Below are 19,215 nucleotides of genomic sequence, written 5' to 3' on the forward strand. Positions count from 1 at the left end.
AATGCAGGAAGCTGCAGGTTCCATGCCTGGGTCGAGGAGATTCCCCTGAAGAAATGGCAACCCACTCCAGTATTCTTGACTGGAAAATCCCATAGACAGAGGAGCCTGGTGGTCTAGCGTCCATGGAATTGCAAATAGTTGAACAGGACTGAGCAACTAACCACCACCCAATTTCATTGCTTAAGAATGTTAAGAACTCAGACACAGAGCTTCTATGTAGGACACAGGGATAAACTGAGGCCAAAAAAACGGTAAGTGAGCACTCCAAGTTCACAGCGCCCTGAACAGTCAAACTGGAACTAGAGGCCAGACTCTACCTTGTGAAACCAAGGGTTCCAAGGGAAAAGAATATGGCTCGAATCCCAGGAATGGGGCAAGAGTCGGGAAAGGGGCTCTTTTCAACTATACCTGGCTGAGGGATTTCAAAATCTTAAGACTGCTGAAGTGCAGCACAAGACTGGCCTCGGAAGCCCACTACTCACACACTCTACCTCGGGAAGACTCGACGAGGCCCAGAGCCGCCTCTCGCGCTCTCGCGATACCAACTCCCGGCTCCGCTAGGCCCCGCCCCTCCACCGCAGCCCCTCTGTCGTCACTTCCTGTGGGTCTGCAGGTAGAGGGAGAAGATGGCGGCCCTGGGGGAGCCCGTGCGCCTGGAGAGGGGTGAGTGGGGCCGAGCCTGGGACCGACGTGGGCGGAGGAGGTAGGGGAGTGTCTTGTCGTCCAAGGGGGCGAGTGGGCCAAGCTCCGAGACCCCGAACCAGGCTTTCCCTCGCGCTGGCGCCTGTGGCCACCGATGTCGATGCGCCGGGCCCAGGGAGGGGGCTTGACGCTCTTGACTGATCCTGAGACCCCTTCTGTGTTCACACGGACTATCCCGGAGCACAGCATAGTTCACCACCACCTGTCTGCATTCGCAGATACACACTGTACACGCGCTCCCTGCGTGGGCACGGCCTACTTTGCGTTCAGAGACGTGTCAAGCTGAGCAAATATCCCACGCCCAGTTCGGACAGGCTACACGCCCTGCCCGTATTGACGGGTTCATACACAGTGATCCCGCCTTCACTCACCCAGCCGGGACACGCAGCGCGTTCCCACCAAACCCCTCTCATTTATGCACAAATGCCATCATTACTTCCACCACAACCTCGCTTGTATACGTACTGGGGATATTTCCTGCCTGTGGTGCCCCTCCCGGGTACGGAGAAGGTGCTTTATAAACAATCCTTCTGCTGTGGTTCTGGAAAGAAGGTTGCATAACTAGAAGGTATAGTGATTGTAAATTACGCTAAAGTGCAGCATTATTCTTCATCACAAATCCTATGATTGCTTACTGGTTGATTGCTTCCTTTTTAGAGCTGTCAAGGAAAATAAAACCTGTTCGCTAAGTAATTAAAAACCGAAAAGCCAGTGAAGTAAAAGACTATGAGCCTAAAAGCGTACTGATGCAGTTTTTTAGCATTCCACTATTCCCCAAATTCTTTATTTCATATAATTTCAAGTATACTTTTGACACACCTGTATTAGAAATCATCAGTAAGAGTCAAAAAGTAAAACTAGATATTTCGAGTACTAGTAGTAAACAAAGTGTAAGATGGAGATTGACAGTATCTTTAAATATTAACATTTGCATTTACAGTCTGAATATTTAAGTAGCTTCTGCTCTAAAAAGGGATACATTTTTAGAATTGAATTTTGGAGTCTTTCCTCATACCTTTACACAGACCCATGCACATTTAACATTATTTATTCCTTGTGGTATTCACTATTTGTAAGTCTCTTTACAAGTAATGTTTTCCTCCAGCCCACCAGACCATTAATTAAAGTATCATTTTGACAGAGCAGCAGCTTACTCTGGGAAGATTTGCTAAGTTAGACCTAAGCCTGTGACATGTTCTTCCAAGCACAATGACACTGTGCTTTGTAGATGGAAACAGATTTGTCTGGTGTTAACTGGAGTAGGTGTTTTTCTTTGAAAACTAGTTGTAGAATTTAACATGTTGGCAGTCTTTTGTATTGTTAAGTGCAGTACAAAGTGTGAAGCTTCACCTCTGGCATTTAGTTTTGGTAGTCATGGCTTTTTGTTTTTTCCTGTTTCAGAGTTCATTTCAGTTCCACAGTAAGAGTGCTCAGAACCTGAGGATAAGCTATTAGTGGATGTCATTTAGCAGGATAAGAAAGATTACATCCACTCTGATTCTTACTTAGCATTCTGTTTAACAGATTCTATTAAGAAACTCTCCCAGCAATCCTGTAAAATTAGTTCATATGATCAAGATCCTGAATGCCTTCAAAGACATTGAAACAAGATTTAGTGGAACACATTTGAGAACATACTGGGTACAGTTTAGGTTCGGTAAAGGATATTTTACTTTTTCAATTTTTTGTTAGTTGGAAATTTTCATATAGCTTGTATATTATAATTTTGTAGGTCAGAATATTTGATGAACCAGCACTCCCCATTCACCAGCTATTCTGGTGGTGGGAGATGAGAATGGGAAAAGTTTTTTCCCCCTGCATTGGATTAACATCAGTTTAAGCTTCTATTACCTGAAATTGAAAAATCTACTTCTTTGTTCACTACATTTATTCCCAATTTTCCAGTTGCAAACAAAGACAGCCATACTGGTTCTATAAAGAGAAAAGTTCAATCCTTTAGTATAATAGGAAATTTGGAATTTCTTCCACTTAAGACAAAAGGAGGGAAGGAACTTTAGAATAAGTACTCTAGCCCCCTGTGGTACAAAAACCGTTAAAAAAAAAAAATCAGGGGAGAAATAGTATGAAACATGACTGAATCTTGTAAAAGTTTCTTAATTTGTAAAACACTTTTCCTGATACTTCCCAATGAGAACTGCCTAACAGGCTTAATATATTTCTATAAAAGTGTAGAACATCTTAATGTTTCTTATTAATTTGTGCTAATGTAACATAACATTTATGCTTGCCACATGCCAGGCTCTTACCATGTTTTTTTTTTTGATTGGTCATGTAATTCTTATAAAGGAGATACTGTTATTTCCATTTTATAGTGGAAAACAGACACAAGGAGTTTAAGTTACTTGCCCAAGATCACCCAGCTGTTACTGATACCAGATTCACAAACTAATTGCTTTGTATTTTGTAAACATGTATTTGACTGAGCTTGTCTTAATTAAAACACTGTGTGATGATCCTAAGTTGAAAGCAGACCAGTTAATTTTACTCATTTGTATCGTTGTTTTAAATTGCGTTCCTGCCAGTAACTAACTGCACATGTTACTGAAGAGTTTTTGTATGTACATATACATTAAGTTTTCTTTTGGGAAATAGTGACTTCATTAGCACATGGCGTTTTTAACTGCTCAGCGCTTTGGTTACTATTGATGGTAGGTAAATTTTTATTGACTAGGTAGCTTCTGATAATGGTGTTAGCTTTTCTCAAGTACTACAATCTTCATGTGTCTGTCACATTTGAGCTCCAGTTCTTTCCTGTGATGTTTAGGACTTTATATTTGTTTTCCTGTGTCTCTTAAAGATACGGTTTTTCAGATTTTATGCATGTTCAACATCAGTTTTTCTTCCTAATCTGCTGTAAAATTTAACGTTCTTCTCAGGCTTTACATTCCCACCCTCCATACATGAACCCCCACACACACAAGTTCGTAGTCTTAGGCTTTTTTCCCCTCTGTGTTCTATATATTTCCTGTTAACCATTGAGGAATAAATCCTAAATGCTGCACTGTTACAGAGGCATTTAGAGAAAATTATCTATTGGTGTGTGTTTGTTTAACTCTAGATATTTGTAGAGCAATTGAATTGTTGGAAAAACTGCAAAGAAGTGGCGAGGTACCACCACAGAAACTTCAGGCTCTACAAAGAGTCCTTCAGAGTGAATTCTGCAATGCTGTAAGAGAGGTAAGTAAATGGGATTAAAGTTGACTATAAACTTGTGTTATTTAGGGTAAGATAACATTCTCAAATTTGGGTTTGTAGTTTCTTAAAGTTAACTTTAGAACCCACCCCTCTTATTTTTGGAATTTCTAACAAAAAGACATGGTACAAAGATGCATAACTTTTTCTGAAATTTTGACACATTCATTAACTTTAAAAAGAACTCAAGCGTGTTATATTTTGAGATTTAAAATCACAGTGATAACTGGGTTTTGCAGGTATATGAACATGTCTACGAGACTGTGGACATCAGTAGCAGTCCTGAAGTGAGAGCTAATGCAACTGCAAAGGTACATTTTTTTCATTTACTGAAAGTGAGAGGATGCATCACAAATTAGAGGTTTAAAATGTAAAGTTATTAGTTTCAAAATACTTATTTTTAAAACTAACAAATAGTACCTTTCAAGTTACACTAAACTTGATTACTGAAAAGTAGGACTTTTTAATTGGCTTTACAAAACATTTTATACAGTCTGATGATACATTAAAATATATTTTCACACAAATAACATATATAATATGTGGTTACTGTAAGTAATATATATATCATTATGTAAATATTCATCAAAATTCTGAGGTATGGATTATTAGTCTCATTTTATTGGTGAGGAAGCATCAAATTAGATTACTTGCTTCAAATCACACAAATAGTAAATGGTAGATCTGAGGTACTCCCCTATGTTGCCATTCACTTTCTCCTTAACCTTAACTCTGCAAATAGGAGGTTACCTCCTCAGAGCTACAGGTGGCAGGTTTTATGTATTTTTCTGTACCAGTGTTTTCCTTAAATAATTCAAGCATTGATCTCTGTTCATCATATGTGGTGGTGATGGTTCAGTCACTAAGTTGTGTCTGACTCTTTACAACCCCATGGATTACAGCATACCAGGCTTCTCTGTCCTCCTCTATCTCTTGGAGTTTACTCAGATTCATGTCCTTTGAAGCGATGATGCTATCTAGCCATCTCATCATATTTGGGTTAGAATAAGTTACTGTCAGTAGTAAGTGGCTTAGACTGAAACTAGTCATTAGCAGGTAACTATTCATTGATAGTTAACCGGTTCACAAAAGGCAATGTTGGATTCTCTGTTGAGTCATGTGGGTATTGTTTGACAGAGTGGGAAAAAACAATTAAAACTTGGGTTTAATTCCTGACTTTCATAGCCTCCTGAACTTCTGAACCTTAGTTCCATTATCTATAAAGTGAAGCCTCTTTAAGAGCTTAGAGTATTCAGCAAATCTTGATTTTCTTTCTTCCTTCCCATGTTTCTCATACACCCTGATCTAATACACAAAAAAATAGTACCAGACTACTTAATTACATTTAAAAGCAAAATGAAACCCTAATTCTCAACTTTGTGTTAGAATTCCTCTGCATTAGTCTAAATTTGAAAGATGTGGATCTCTATGTGTTAAGATACAGTGCAAATAGTACAGCAGCCAGAATGCCTGCATAAAAGGACACCTGCCTACGTTTAGGTTACACATGTGGGTGGTGCCACCCCAAATCCCCTGAACAGACCAGGCTGACCAGCCCCAAAGTCGGTGGCATGTGAGGAGAGGGGGTTCTCCTTGTTAGTGTGCACAGCGTTCATCTTCCTGGCAAGGCCTGCTTGCCAAGCACTGCACAGAAGTTCTGGGCACGGGAAGGACCAGGAGTGACCTGAACGACCTCAGCACTTTCTGCATAATCCCAGAGTAAGCTTTCCAGTCGTCCTCTTAAAAACACCATCTACTTAGCTTACCTTCACTGTCAGTGAATTTATGGACATTCAGACATCAAAAATACTTCAAAAGTGGTTTTTAATTTGATACTGACATCTAATTATCATTATCACTGTGATTCCACAGTGATAAGAAAACACTCTTATGATTTCAGTACCTTTAGATAAACCATGAAATTTTGCTATTTTGTTTTACGTCCCTGAATATGTTTCAGTTGTTTACTGGTTTATAGTCTATGGGAACTTAAATAGAATTTATATTCTGCAATTGTGTGAAAATTGTATAAATCTTAATTATGTTGAATCTGTTCGTAGTGCTTTTCAGGTCTACTATCTCCTACTTTTCTATCATTGTATTAATTTTTGAGAGTTTGATATTGAAACTCCAACTAAAAATCTACTTAAAAAATATGTAGTGGGACTGTATGTAACTTGGTTCTGTATTTTTCATATCTGCTGTAAATGTGTTACCATACCCTCATAATTTAAAAAAAGAAAGAAGAAGTGGTTTTTAAAAAGGGACAAAAGAGTGAAGTAAACAAAGGTCCTATTTTTTTAAATATGTGAAATTTTCTTTCAGGCTACCGTTGCTGCATTTGCTGCCAGCGAAGGGCATTCTCATCCTCGAGTTGTTGAGCTACCAAAAACAGAAGAAGGCCTTGGATTCAATATTATGGGAGGCAAAGAACAAAACTCTCCAATCTATATCTCTCGAATAATTCCAGGTGGAATTGCTGATAGACATGGGGGCCTCAAGCGAGGAGATCAGCTCCTTTCTGTTAATGGAGTGGTAGGGATGCATTTTATTTCTACTTGACCACTTGGGGGTGTATTTGAGTTATAGAAACAGTCGTGCCTGACTCTATGACCCCATGGACTGCAGCCTGTCACGCTCCTCTGTCCATGGGGATTCTCCAGGCAAGAATACTGGAGTGGGTGGCCATGCCCTTCTCCAGGGGATCTTCCCAACTCAGGGATCGAACCCGGGTCTCCTGCACTGCAGACGGATTCTTTACCGTGTGAGCCACCAGGAAAGTCAGAAGATGCAGGGAAAGACCAAGCAGCTTTGTAGTTTAGAAATCCCTTGGAAGACTCTTAGGCACTGCTCTTTAGTGGAGTGATACTTTTTGAAGCACTTTGTGTGTGTTTTGCTTCTTTCCAATGTAAATTAGCAGTGCTTAGTGTGATTTTTATGAAGTTATTAAGCTCTTCAGTAGTTAAGGCAGTACATTGAATTGAAAGCCTCTCCTTGGTTTAACTTTATCAAATAGCAATTGCTTGATTTACTTCTGACCTAGTGAAATAATAGGGCATGTAGATTGATAATGCTAGGTATTTGTAACTTAAAAACCAGTTCCTGGACTGCAGACAGAATATGATTTAGCAGACAATTTTACACTAATTAAAGTGAAAGCAAGATTATTTCATAGGTCTGTAGTTTGAAATGCTATAACATTAACATGTTTTTTACTTGTATGTGTTTTAAACATTTTTCATTTTGAGTTACGTACAAAACCTAGATATTAATTGTGTCTCTGGTTTGTTTTTTCGTAGAGTGTTGAAGGAGAGCATCATGAAAAAGCTGTAGAGCTGCTGAAAGCGGCGCAGGGAAAGGTTAAATTAGTAGTGCGGTACACACCCAAGGTCTTGGAAGAGATGGAGTCACGCTTTGAAAAAATGCGATCAGCAAAACGCAGGCAACAGACCTAATGGCCGTTAAAACCTTTATATTCCATTTTGCTTTTAGCTAGAGAAGTTTTACTTGTGACCTACTGATGGCCACAATGCCAATGATTGTAAAAACAACAACAAACTTCCCGTGAAATCCTCCTTGCCATTTTATAAATACCTATTTTAACATCATTTATGGTTCCAGAGATGCATACACTTTTTTCTGACAACAAAAAGTAAAAAGGTAGTGAGGGCAGTTCTGTCCTCCTGTTTTTACAGGCCTTTTTCAACAAATGCAGATTTTGTCATAAAGTTGTTATAGATTTTTAAAAATGCTTTTTTAATATTAAAATGTACTTTTACATTCTTAAATCTTTTTTTAGGAAAAAAGGTTTTCTTTATTTGCTTATTTAAAAAGAACAGTTCTCCATTCTTTTTTTTTTTAACCTGTAACATTTCTTTATGCTCTTCCAAGAAATTATACATAACAGTCTCGGCAGTTCATTACACTATGAATCCATTGTTAATATCACTGCTGCATTTTGTATTTGAAACACACACACAAAATAATTAATGGTAAATTATAACTCAGCACAGTGGAAGTTTTTTACTTTTATTTAAACATAATATATAATGAATATTCGTTTGTACTGATTTATAAAAGTTTTTAAACACTGATACAATCATCGCTAAAATATGTATTCTTTCATAATATTTGAGCAGTGAGGCAAGAGAATGTAATTTGATTGTTTGCATTACTGATTACATCTTTCTGTTTATATTCAACTATATCATAAATTACAAATGCAAAAAAGGTTTAGGTTTCTTTTGCAAATTTTTTAATGCTATTCATTGTTATTTAAATATATCTTATTTTTCATCCTTCCATTCCTAGAGATGAGCCAGTTAGTTTGTGATGGGATATAGCAAAGGGGAAAAAATAATACTTATAACCTCGCCAGCCTCAAGAGTTATAGCTCAATTTAAAGAATTGATACTAAGTAAGAAAAAGATATGTTTTAAGATATATAGAAATTATGATGTGATGCATTTCATAAGAATCTGCATACACTTTGTCAAAATGAATAAGAACTCATTCACATTAAAGTTGTTATGAGAATTCTGAGATACTTTCATTTGTCCACTGGATGTCACTGTTTTACTGAAAGGCAGCTATTAGTGGATGACTGTGACTGAGGTCTTTTTAAAGGCAGAAATTAAGAGTTAAGGTTCATGTTCAGACATAACTTAACATTTGGCTGGCTTTTACAAATTTTAAGTGACAGGTGCTAGAAAGAAAATAATGGATTGAAATATATAAGGACTTTACAATAATTATCACCCCTGTGTAAAGAGTGGGCATTTTGTGACATTCCTTCAGGAAGAATAGAAATGTGTATCTTTTTCTGCATGTTTGTGAGCACTGTGAGTCTTAAAAAGATTATTCCAGTTTTCAGTGATTTCAGAATAAAAGTCAATCAGCATTGTTATTTATCTTTTAGGTATTGAACACTGGATTGCATGGTTGAATGTGTTTTTAGTCCACTACAAAATGTGCTTGTTATTGATAGGATCATGTTGTTGAATTGTATATTTCCAAAATTAATTGATGTTTTTAAAATGTTGAGACCAAAGTAGGGTAGAAGAATTATGGACTTAATTTAAATGTAAAATTAACTAGAGGTATTTGTTGTAGAGCTTTATATGTTAGAGAGAGGTATTGGTGCATATAAAACAGTAATATTACTGTCGCGCTTGTATCCTTGCATTGCAGGCTAAAGAAACGCTGAGGAAATCTTGCTTTGGTATTGCTGCAGCTGCAGTGGCTTTAAGGGTGCGTCAGCATTTCCTTATAAATGACAGCTTCCTGGTTCAGTGTCTCAGCTGTTGCAGCACTTTCAGCCAAGTTAAATCTTTTTTGGTGTTGAAACTTAGTAAGTTGAGTAAGCTATTTTTTGTTTCTTCTACAGTAATCCACAATCTGTTCTTTGTGTGGGTTGGCACTTATTTATAATTTTTAAAATATGGATAGCTTAAAAGAGCCAAATACAGTAGTTTTGCCTGCTCCTGTTGAGCATGAGTAGCAGTAGTTTATTTTCTTTAATGCAGTTTTCATAGTATATCCCAGAATTTTAAATCATGACCATAGGAAAATGCAGTCATTCAGTGGCGAAGATGTATGATAGTGATTTAGTATAGTGAGGAAATGAGGGGAGTTTTCATCTTATAAATGTATGGTTTATGAACATAACTAAGACATAGTAAATAATAGGTATTTGATTTGTAAATTATATCTTCCCTCCCCAGTTTCCATTTATTTTTTTGGTATTTCAAAATAAGTTGACTCAGTGATTCTCAACCTTAGCTGCATATTAGAACACCCTGCAGGCCTTCAAAAAAAATAATGACACTTGAGTCTTACCCCATCCAACTAAATTGCAGTCTCTGAGGTGGGGTCAGATGCTTATTTTGTCGAAGCTTTCCAGCTGGTTCTAAAGGACACCTAGGGTTGAGGACCACTGTTTCCCCCTTTACGACATACTCTAATTACACTGGACTCTGTTTGGAAATGTCAGAATAATTCAGTTTACAGCTGCTACTAAATGGCTACAAATGTAAGGGTCAGTTATATTTCTTAGTAATCTCTTTAGGAATAAAGGTACTTGGCATTCCTTATTGGGGAAGTAACTACAGCTTAACTTTTCTTTCTTTTTTTAAATAAAATCTACCAGTAGTATAAATGTAAGTTTTTAATGTCTGTCACCTTTCTGCCCTCTTTGCCTTTAAAACTTTCAAAAATGTCTGTTATTTGAGAAAGCATGTGTAAAAATTGCAGATGATATTTAATAATATTTTCATTGATAATTACAAACTGTCTTAATATGGCCATTTTATCCATTAGTATAACACTAGTTTATAGCGGCCTCATTTCTTTGGGGTTTGATCATTCAGATGTTTTTTTTTTTTTTAAATCGTTGTCTTCCTCTTCTAAATTTTTGAAAATTACTTTGCTCAAGTACTTAAATAGTTTGGCTCAAGTACTTTGTTTACACTATAAGTGGATATTATAGCATTTAATAGAAGAAATGGCTATGGCTTATCTGAAAAGAATGTCAGCATGACTTGGTGTAGTCTTACAAAACTATGTGTTGTGAATATTTTATTATGTGGAATGAGCATTGAAATATCAAGGACTCTAGTAATTGTGTTTCCTGAATAAATGTACATTTATGAATTTTCTAACATTTTTTGTTGTTCCTTTGCTAACAGTCTGGTTTTATACTTTTTATTGTCCAAAATGTCACTAATAGTGTTTCTTCAAAGGTTGTTGTAGTTCTATAATGATGAAATAGTGGAAAAGTGCTTGTTCATTAATTTTCAAGAACTTCTGGACTAATTTGTATATGGATATAGTTGTTAAAAGCATCAATAAACAATATGCTTCTACTTTAAGTTTGAAGTAAAGGAATATAGTAGCCAAAATAGATTTAACACTTTTTCAGTGGGTGACTTCATTTATCAATTCTGATTCTAAGGCTTTCTAAATTTGTATTAGTTATATTTTGGTTCTTTGGATTTAAAAAAATATTGATGTAACTACACAATCATTGTGTTTCTGAAACATATATATACAATAACTTAAATGAGGTAAAAGCATACTCAGGTGGTTACTGGAATGAAACTTCAAATTCCTACATTTTGCTTTGCCTTTCCTAAAATATAACTGGAGAGAATAAAGATTCTGTTTTATTATTTTAAGAGGGCTGTCTGGCATGTGATTGAGAGCACAGAATCTAGAGCCTGACAACCCTGATTTGAATTGTAGATTTACCACGACTGTAACCTTCTGCAGGTTACCTCTCTGTGGCTTAGTTCCTTCATCTGTTGTGTGTAGTGAGGATGCCTATAAGTGTCATATCATGATCTGTAAAGCCCTTAGAAAACGGCCTGCATAGTAAGTGCTCTTTATGTTTGCTGTTACTTTTGTGTATGATAGCTTTAGGGTTTTACTAGCTAAAGGGAGACATTGTGGCCAAATAATTAAAATTAGCAAGTTCTTATTTTTTATTTTCGGTTGCTCTAGGTGTTCATTGCTTGCGTGCGGGCTTTATGTAGTTTCCAAGAGCAGGGACTGCTCCTGGTTGCAGTGTGCAGGCTTCTCATTTCAGTGGCTTCTCTTGTGGAACGTGGGCTCTAGACCACTGGCTCAGAAGTTGTGGTGCACGGGCTTAGTTCCTCCTTGGCATGTAGGACCAGGGATTGAAGGACCAGGACCAGGGATCAGGGCCCCAGACCAGGGATCAAACCTGTGTGCCCTGCATTAGCATGTGGATTCTTAATCACTGGACAACCAGGGGAGTCCAGCAAGTTCTTATTTTTGATGCCTAGAAGACAGATAACTAACCTTTAAATTATGCTTGAAAGTAAACAAGATTTATAGGAATTTTCAGATTTCATTCTGATCAAAGAAACTCATGGAATTCTAAAATAAAGCGGAGTTTGGGGGATGTAGAGTTGAGGTCACATTCAGAATGAAACTTGTAAGAAAATAAGTCCCAGTAAGAGGTTTGTTCAATCAGAAAAGCAATTTGTAGGGAGGATATGACCTGAAGATAATGGATTGCTGGAACGGGCCTCAGACAGCACAAGGCATAATTCACCATAGTGAACTTTTTAAAGGCAGAAAAAAACACAGGCAACCAAGGGTACAGTGAAACACATTGTTAGCCCTCAATTTCTTCAGAATTTCAGTAGACCAGAATACCGTTTTCTATAAATCTTTAAATTCTGCTTTTGTTCATTATCATTCATTATTCTGCTTTTAATATGATGAAGTGGTGGCCCAGGTTTTCTTTACATTTATTTCTTTGTTGGCAAAAAACCTGATGAAATCTTACTTTATATACAGAGAAAAAATAAATTCATACAGATTCCATTTGTCAGCTTTATTTTGATTTAAATATATTTTAAAAAGCACAAGCACTTCACATCAACAAGTTGTGTGTAAGCTCTCCTGATTCTCATCAACTATAGAAAAGTGTGTTTTGGACACAGTCAAGATCTGATTTGGTCCTTTTAAAAGTTTAGGAGAGAAAGCTTGGAAGGGTTCTAAGTCTCTCCAGAATTGTTCTAAACAATCGGATTATAAGATTTTGGCCTTTGGTGACACATGAGGTCCCTTTATGTGACAGTTACTGCATTTCATCAGTATGAAAACTCAAAAACTCAAACCTTTGTTTTTATTTGGCAAGGAAGTGCAATCTGAAAGCATGAAATAGCCCTGGGAAAATTTTTATTTCTGGTATCTCTTACTTGATGTACATTGAACCCAGAGTTTAGATGCTAACTTTTGACTTTGTGTTATATTATGGATTGAATTGTCTGTTTTCCCTACCCTCAAAATACACGTTAGCACCTTAACCCCTCAGAATGTGATTTTATTTGGAGATAGGGTCTTTAGAAATGATTAAAGTGTGATGATTGGGGTGGGCCCAATTCCAGAATGGCTGGTGTCCTTATAAGGAAAGGAGAATTTGGACACACACAGGGAGAACTCGGGAAGATGAAGGCAGAGATTGCGGTGATAGCTCTATTAATACAACAACTAACCATAGAAACGAGGAGAGGCATGAGCAGAGTCTCTCCCTGAGCCTTACAAGGAACCAAGTCTGTGGATACCTTGATCTCGGACTCCAGCCTCCAAAACTGAAACAGGAAATTTCTTTAAGCCACCCAGTATGTATGTGGTACTTGATTATGGCAGCCCTAGAAAGCAGATAGATAAGAACCCAGGTTCTGGTGGCATTGCAATTGAAAATGGGTGCTGAAGCAAAATGTGGCTCGTGTGTACAGTCAGAGAGTCTCAGTGGAAATGGTTTTGGTGAAGAAAGGGTAAGACTCCTGGCCTCTGGGAGCGAGGGAAGGGGTTCTCTGCTGTGGTTGAAATGCTTTCTTAAAACACGTATGCATCTGTAATTGACCTCTGCCTCCAGTGGCTTCCTGGGCTCATAAGCCCCTCAGAACTTGGGTTTTTCCCCATTTTAGACTGCCAGTTATTGCATTGGCTGTATCTTTCTCAGTTCAAGGACTTTCCAGGAGTTTGCAGTGGCAAAATACTCAGCACTGAGAAGAGGCATTTCTGCATGGCCCTTGTTCTGATGGGAATGTCATGAGCTTTTGTCTCTGGCCAGGGGTGTTTCCCCACTCCAGTACTCTTGCCTGGAAAATCCCATGGACAGAGGAGCCTGGTAGGCTACAGTCCATGTGGTCACGAAGAGTCAGACATGACTGAGCGACTTCCCTTTCACTTGCATGCATTGGAGAAGGAAATGGCAATACACTCCAGTGTTCTTGCCTGGAGAATTTTAGGGACGGGGGAGCCTGGTGGGCTGCTGTCTATGGGGTCATACAGAGTCAGACGCCACTGAAGTGACTTAGCAGCAGCAGCAGGGGTGTTTCACCCGGTAAAGGTTTGTGCTGGCTGCTTATGCACACCTGATGCAAAGCATTATTTCAGTCATAATAGATTATGTTTTTTCCTTAAAACTTTCTGTTGTGCTTAGGATAAAATCCAGATCCCTTGCCATGATTTAAAAGGTCCTGCATAATCCATTCCCTCCTTCCTCAAATCACATCCCAGCGTTCCAGTTGCTTTACTCCATACCAGTTCCCTCATTGGAAGGCTCACACTCTGGTTCTTCCGCTGGCTGGCTGCTCCTCATTTAGGTATAAGTTGGAGTCACCATCTGTTCCATCTAAAGGTAGGTTCCTCATCCTCTGCTAATAGGACAATACTTTGTTTCCTTGTTTATTATTGTTGTTCAGTTGCTAAGTCGTGACCAACTCTTTGCAACCCCACAAACTATAGCCTGCCAGGCTCCTTTGTCCATGGAGTTCTCTACGCAAGAATACTGGAGTGGGTTGCCATTTCCTCCTCCAGGGGATCTTCCTGATCCAGGGATTGAACCCGCATCTCCTGCATTGGCAGGCAGGTTTTTTAACCATTCAGCCCACCTGAGAAGTCCTTCTTTGTTTATATTATGTGCTTAATTGTGCTTTCGCATTACAGTTTAAGTTCCAGTGACAGCAAGAAGGATGACTACTGTCTTCACATTTATTCCCCCATCGCCTAGCACAGTATGGTGACTCGTATACCCTGCTGAATTGGCTTACTTTTCATAATTTTGCAAGTAGATAAAGAACTTACCCTAAGTGTTAGTCTCTCAGTCGTGCCCAACTCTTTGAGACCCTATGGACTGCAGCTCAGCAGGCTCCTCTGTCCATGAAATGTTCCAGGCAATGATACTGGAGTGGGTTGCCATTTCCTTCTCCAGGGATCTTCCCAACCAAGGGATCAAACCCAGGTCTCCTGCACTGCAGGCAGATTCTTTACCAACTGAGCTACATATAAAAATGATAATACACGCATCAAGATAGGTGCACGTAACTCACAGAATCAGCTAAATCAAATAGTTTTTCCAAAATCATACAGTTAGTGATCAACACAGCCAAGATTCAATCTCAAATTTGTTTTCAAAGCCCATACTTCCCCCATTGCCACAAGTGCAGTTACTGGTTGTTCCCTCTCCCGTATTCTATTTTGGCACAGCACACGGATGCAGTATCTTGGTTCCCCAACCAGGGATTGAACTCCTGCCCCCGGCAGTAGAAACACAGAGTCTTAACCACAAGACCACCAGGGAAGTCCCCTCACATTCATTTTTAGAAAAAATGATTGAAGTGGAGTTGATTTACAATGTTAATTTCTGCTGTACACCAAGTGATTCAGTTATGCTGCTGCTGCTGCTAAGTCGCTTCAGTTGTGTCCGACTCTTAGCGACCCCATGGACTGCAGCCCACCAGGGTCCTCCGTCCATGGGATTTTCCAGGCAAGAGTACTGGAGTGGGGTGCCATTGCCTTCTCTAGATTCAGTCATACATATATGTAAAAATTCTTCATATTCTTTTCCATCATGTTTTATCACATATTGAATATAGTTCCTGTGCTATATGGTAGGATCTTGTTTACCCACTCTATATATAATTTTTTTTTTTTTTTAACTGAGCCATGCAGCTAGCAGGATCTTAGTTTCCTAACCAACCAGGGATTGAATCTGGGGCCATGGCAGTGAAAGTGCAGAGTCCTGACCACTGGGACTGCCAGAGAATTCCCAATAGCTTTCTTTTTTTAATTGAAGTATAGTAATGTGGGCTTCCCTTGTGGCTCAGCTGGTAAAGAATCCACCTGCAATGCAGGAGACCTGGGTTCGATCCCTGGGTTGGGAAGATCTACTGGAGAAGGGAGAGGCTACCCACTCCAGTATTCTGGCCTGAAGAATTCCATGGACTATATATAGTCTATGAGGTCACAATAGTCCATGAGGTCTCAAAGAATCGGATACAACTGAATAACTTAAAAAAAAGTTAATGTACAATGTTGTGTTGGTTTCAGGTGTACAGCAAAGTGATTCAGTTATATATACATAGATATATATTTTTCTCTATTTCTTAGGTTTCTTGGTGTTTTTCGTTTGCTGCTGCTAAGGCACTTCAGTCCAACTCTGTATGACCCCATAGACGGCAGCCCACCAGGCTCCCCCGTCCCTAGGATTCTCCAGGCAAGAACTCTGGAGTGGGTTGCCATTTCCTTCTCCAGTGCATGAAAGTAAAAGTAAAAGTGAAGTTGCTCAGTCGTGTCTGACCCTCAGCGACCCCATGGACTGCAGCCTTCCAGGCTCCTCCGTCCATGGGATTTTCCAGGCGAGAGTACTGGAGTGGGGTGCCATTGCCTTCTCTGGTTTAGATGTTTTCTTTTTTGAGCTAGAATCCTGTGTCATACACATACACACACACACACATAAACACAGGAACAAGAAAGCAACATACTTGTAGGTGGTAATGAGTGTTAAGAAGTCCAGGAGGGCAAGAAGGATGAAAGCCAAGGAGAAAAGACTCAGCAGCATGAAAATCACTCGAGGTTCAAAACCACTGATGCTACCATCCTTTCTCTCTGGGCTGTCCAAGGTGGGCTCAGAGACATTGACCCACCATATCTAAGCAGCTAGTTTTTTTTTTTATTTTCCTTGGAACCTCTATACAGCACCAACCTCCATACAGTATTTCACATAATGCTTGCAATGACTGAGTACTAGTATTAATTTTTAAGCACCTGTGCTTAAATGTGCTGATGGTCCTTTTCTATAAATCACCCTTAACATACCCACTGACTCCCCACCATAGTTAGAATATAAATCTAAGCACCTCACCATAACACCCCCAGCCCATACTATATGCCTCCCTCTGCAGCCCTCCACTCTTTCCCCTCTCCACTTCGACTCTTCCCCTTTCTCCAACATGACAGGCCTTTACACTTGATGTTCGCTTTGCCTGAAATCTGATAACGTATTTGTCTATTTTGTCAGCCCACTACTTCCACAAAATCATAAACTTCTCGAGAGCAAGGCAGGCCTCTGTTTTGTTTCCTGCCATATGCTCAGACCAGTGCCTGGCATGTGGCAGACAATCAGTCCATCCTTGCTGAGAGAATGACATGAAAGAACATGGTGGTGCTATTGTACAGAAAGAGGACTGAAACGCCTCTCTGAAGAGATGATGTTTGAACAGACCTGAATGGTGTGAACTGAAGAAGTTACCCATGTGAATATCTGGGAAACTAGTGTTTTGATACGGCCCAGTAAAGAGTGTTTCTCTTCCCCTCTGTAGTTCTGAATGCAGCAGGAAATCAATGAATTGGTCGATGTGGGCCAAGATACCGCCTTTATTATTTATTTGTTCTTACTCCACATATTTATTGAATATCTTCTCTGTGCCAGTCATGTTCTTAGAGGGTAGGAATACGGTAGAGAAAAAAGACAAAGCCCTTGCCTCCAGGAGCCTACTTTCTGTTAAAGATGGGGCAGGCATACATACCTTAGGCTTAAGAAAATGTACTCCTCAAATTTGCCACATCGACCCTCCTCATCTGGACCATGACTGATTTCTCATCATGCCCATTCTTGAGGGCCCTAGATACCATCCTCAGAAGGGCAGATATGAGATAGAAACACTTCTTCCTTCTTCCCAGACTTACCAATCTCCCATGGTGTGAGTGCTTCCAAGAGAAGCAGTTAGAAGTAACCACTGAGATAGAGGTAAAACCTCAATATAAACATCTAAACACATAAGTAATGTTGGAAACAGAATTAAAACACAAAGTTTCAAACCACGTTAAACAATTCTTAAAAATTGAAAACTTTGGCAAAATTGGAATTTTTAAAATCCAGTGTGACATTTTATAATATGAAAAGAGACACTGATGTATAGAACAGTCTTATGGACTCTGTGGGAGAGGGAGAGGGTGGGAAGATTTGGGAGAATGGCATTGAAACATGTAAAATATCATGTATGAAACGAGTTGCCAGTCCAGGTTCGATGCACGATACTGGATGCTTGGGGCTGTTGCACTGGGACGACCCAGAGGGATGGTATGGGGAAGGAGGAGGGAGGAGGGTTCAGGATGGGGAACACATGTATACCTGCGGCGGATTCATTTTGATATTTGGCAAAACTAATACAATTATGTAAAGTTTAAAAATAAAATTAAATTAAAAAAAAACTGATTAAAGGAGTCAGTAACACACACGTCCCCCCTTTTTCCCCACCTCCTCCTGTAACTAGAACCTCACAGATTATTAAACTCTACATAACCTTTTCCTCCTACCTTTTAATGTTCTACCACAAGGTGGCACCAACGTGCTGTTGATACTATGTAAGAATTTTCTAGTATTAATAGTTCTTGCTAACTAAAGATTAGTGAAGTGAAGCGCTCAGTCGTATCCGACCTACCCCATGGACTGTAGCCCGGCCGGGTCCTCTGTCCATGGAATTTTCCAGGCAAGAGAACTGGGACAAGTTGCCATTTCTTACTCCAGGGGATCTTCCCAACCCAGGGATCAAACTCAGGTCTCCCACATTGCTGGTGAATTCTTTACCATTTGAGTCACCAGGGATCAGGTGTAAGTTTTAAAATGTACTCAACCTTTTCTTTAAAGCCCAAGATTAGTATTTCTATGTATTTTATGAAATTCAAAGCTTTGTAAATGTGGGGAAAAAAACTTTCTAAACACATTCTAAAAGAAAAACAAACCTAAATAAGTTACATAGATACTATTCAGTATATAGGTTTCCTGGGGTGGGAGAGGAGTACAATTGGTTCAGCATTGTTTTGATCCTTCTAAATATGAACAACTTTAGTTGGCTGGAAATTATTTTCAGCTTTACATATTTTGATTATCTTCACTCAAATTCAAACACAATGTTTAATCAAAAGAAACATTGTTTCAGGGACTTCCCTGGTGGTTCAGTGGTTAAGATTTCACACTTCAAATGCAGAGGGTGTGGGTTCAATCCTGGGTTGGGGAACTAAGATCTCACATCCCATGAGGTGTGGCCAAAAGATTTTTTTTTTAAATTCATTTCAGAGGGACCTGGTAAGTTCCTTTAAATAAATAAAAAACTGAGGTATTGCGATTAACCTGCTTTGTATGACACTAAACTTTTTTTAATGTTCTCCTTTGCTTGCAAATTAAAAATACATTGTCAAGTCAAATATAGAGTGGAATGAGCAATTGACCTAGATATTAGCTCCAGTTCTGCCAGTGACTAGGTATGCTGCCTTTAGTAATTCAGTTATCCTCCGTGGGTCTGATTTCTCTCTGGTAAATGAGATTTAACCGGTGATCTCCAGAGATCCTTCTGTTTCTGAGGATTTCACAAGTATCAAGAAGAAAGTTTGGCACAACATAAGACAGAACTTTCTAACAGCCAGAACCATCCAAAGATGGAGTCAGCCTCTAATGAGGATGTGAATATGCTGACCATGTGT

General features: G+C 39.0%; 1 protein-coding gene across 1 annotated transcript; it reads left to right on the forward strand.

The window, feature by feature from the left end:
- The first annotated feature begins 530 nt into the window (after positions 1-530).
- On the forward strand, positions 531-10,574 carry LIN7C (lin-7 homolog C, crumbs cell polarity complex component). The gene is made up of 5 exons (XM_006045417.4): positions 531-663; positions 3,782-3,900; positions 4,155-4,226; positions 6,241-6,450; positions 7,215-10,574. The coding sequence occupies exons 1-5, from the start codon at positions 627-629 to the stop codon at positions 7,368-7,370; spliced, it is 594 nt and encodes a 197-aa protein (XP_006045479.1). The 5' UTR covers positions 531-626; the 3' UTR covers positions 7,371-10,574.
- The last annotated feature ends 8,641 nt before the right edge of the window (positions 10,575-19,215 follow it).

This window comes from Bubalus bubalis, chromosome 16 (assembly GCF_019923935.1).
Source record: "Bubalus bubalis isolate 160015118507 breed Murrah chromosome 16, NDDB_SH_1, whole genome shotgun sequence".
NCBI lineage: Eukaryota > Metazoa > Chordata > Mammalia > Artiodactyla > Bovidae > Bubalus > Bubalus bubalis.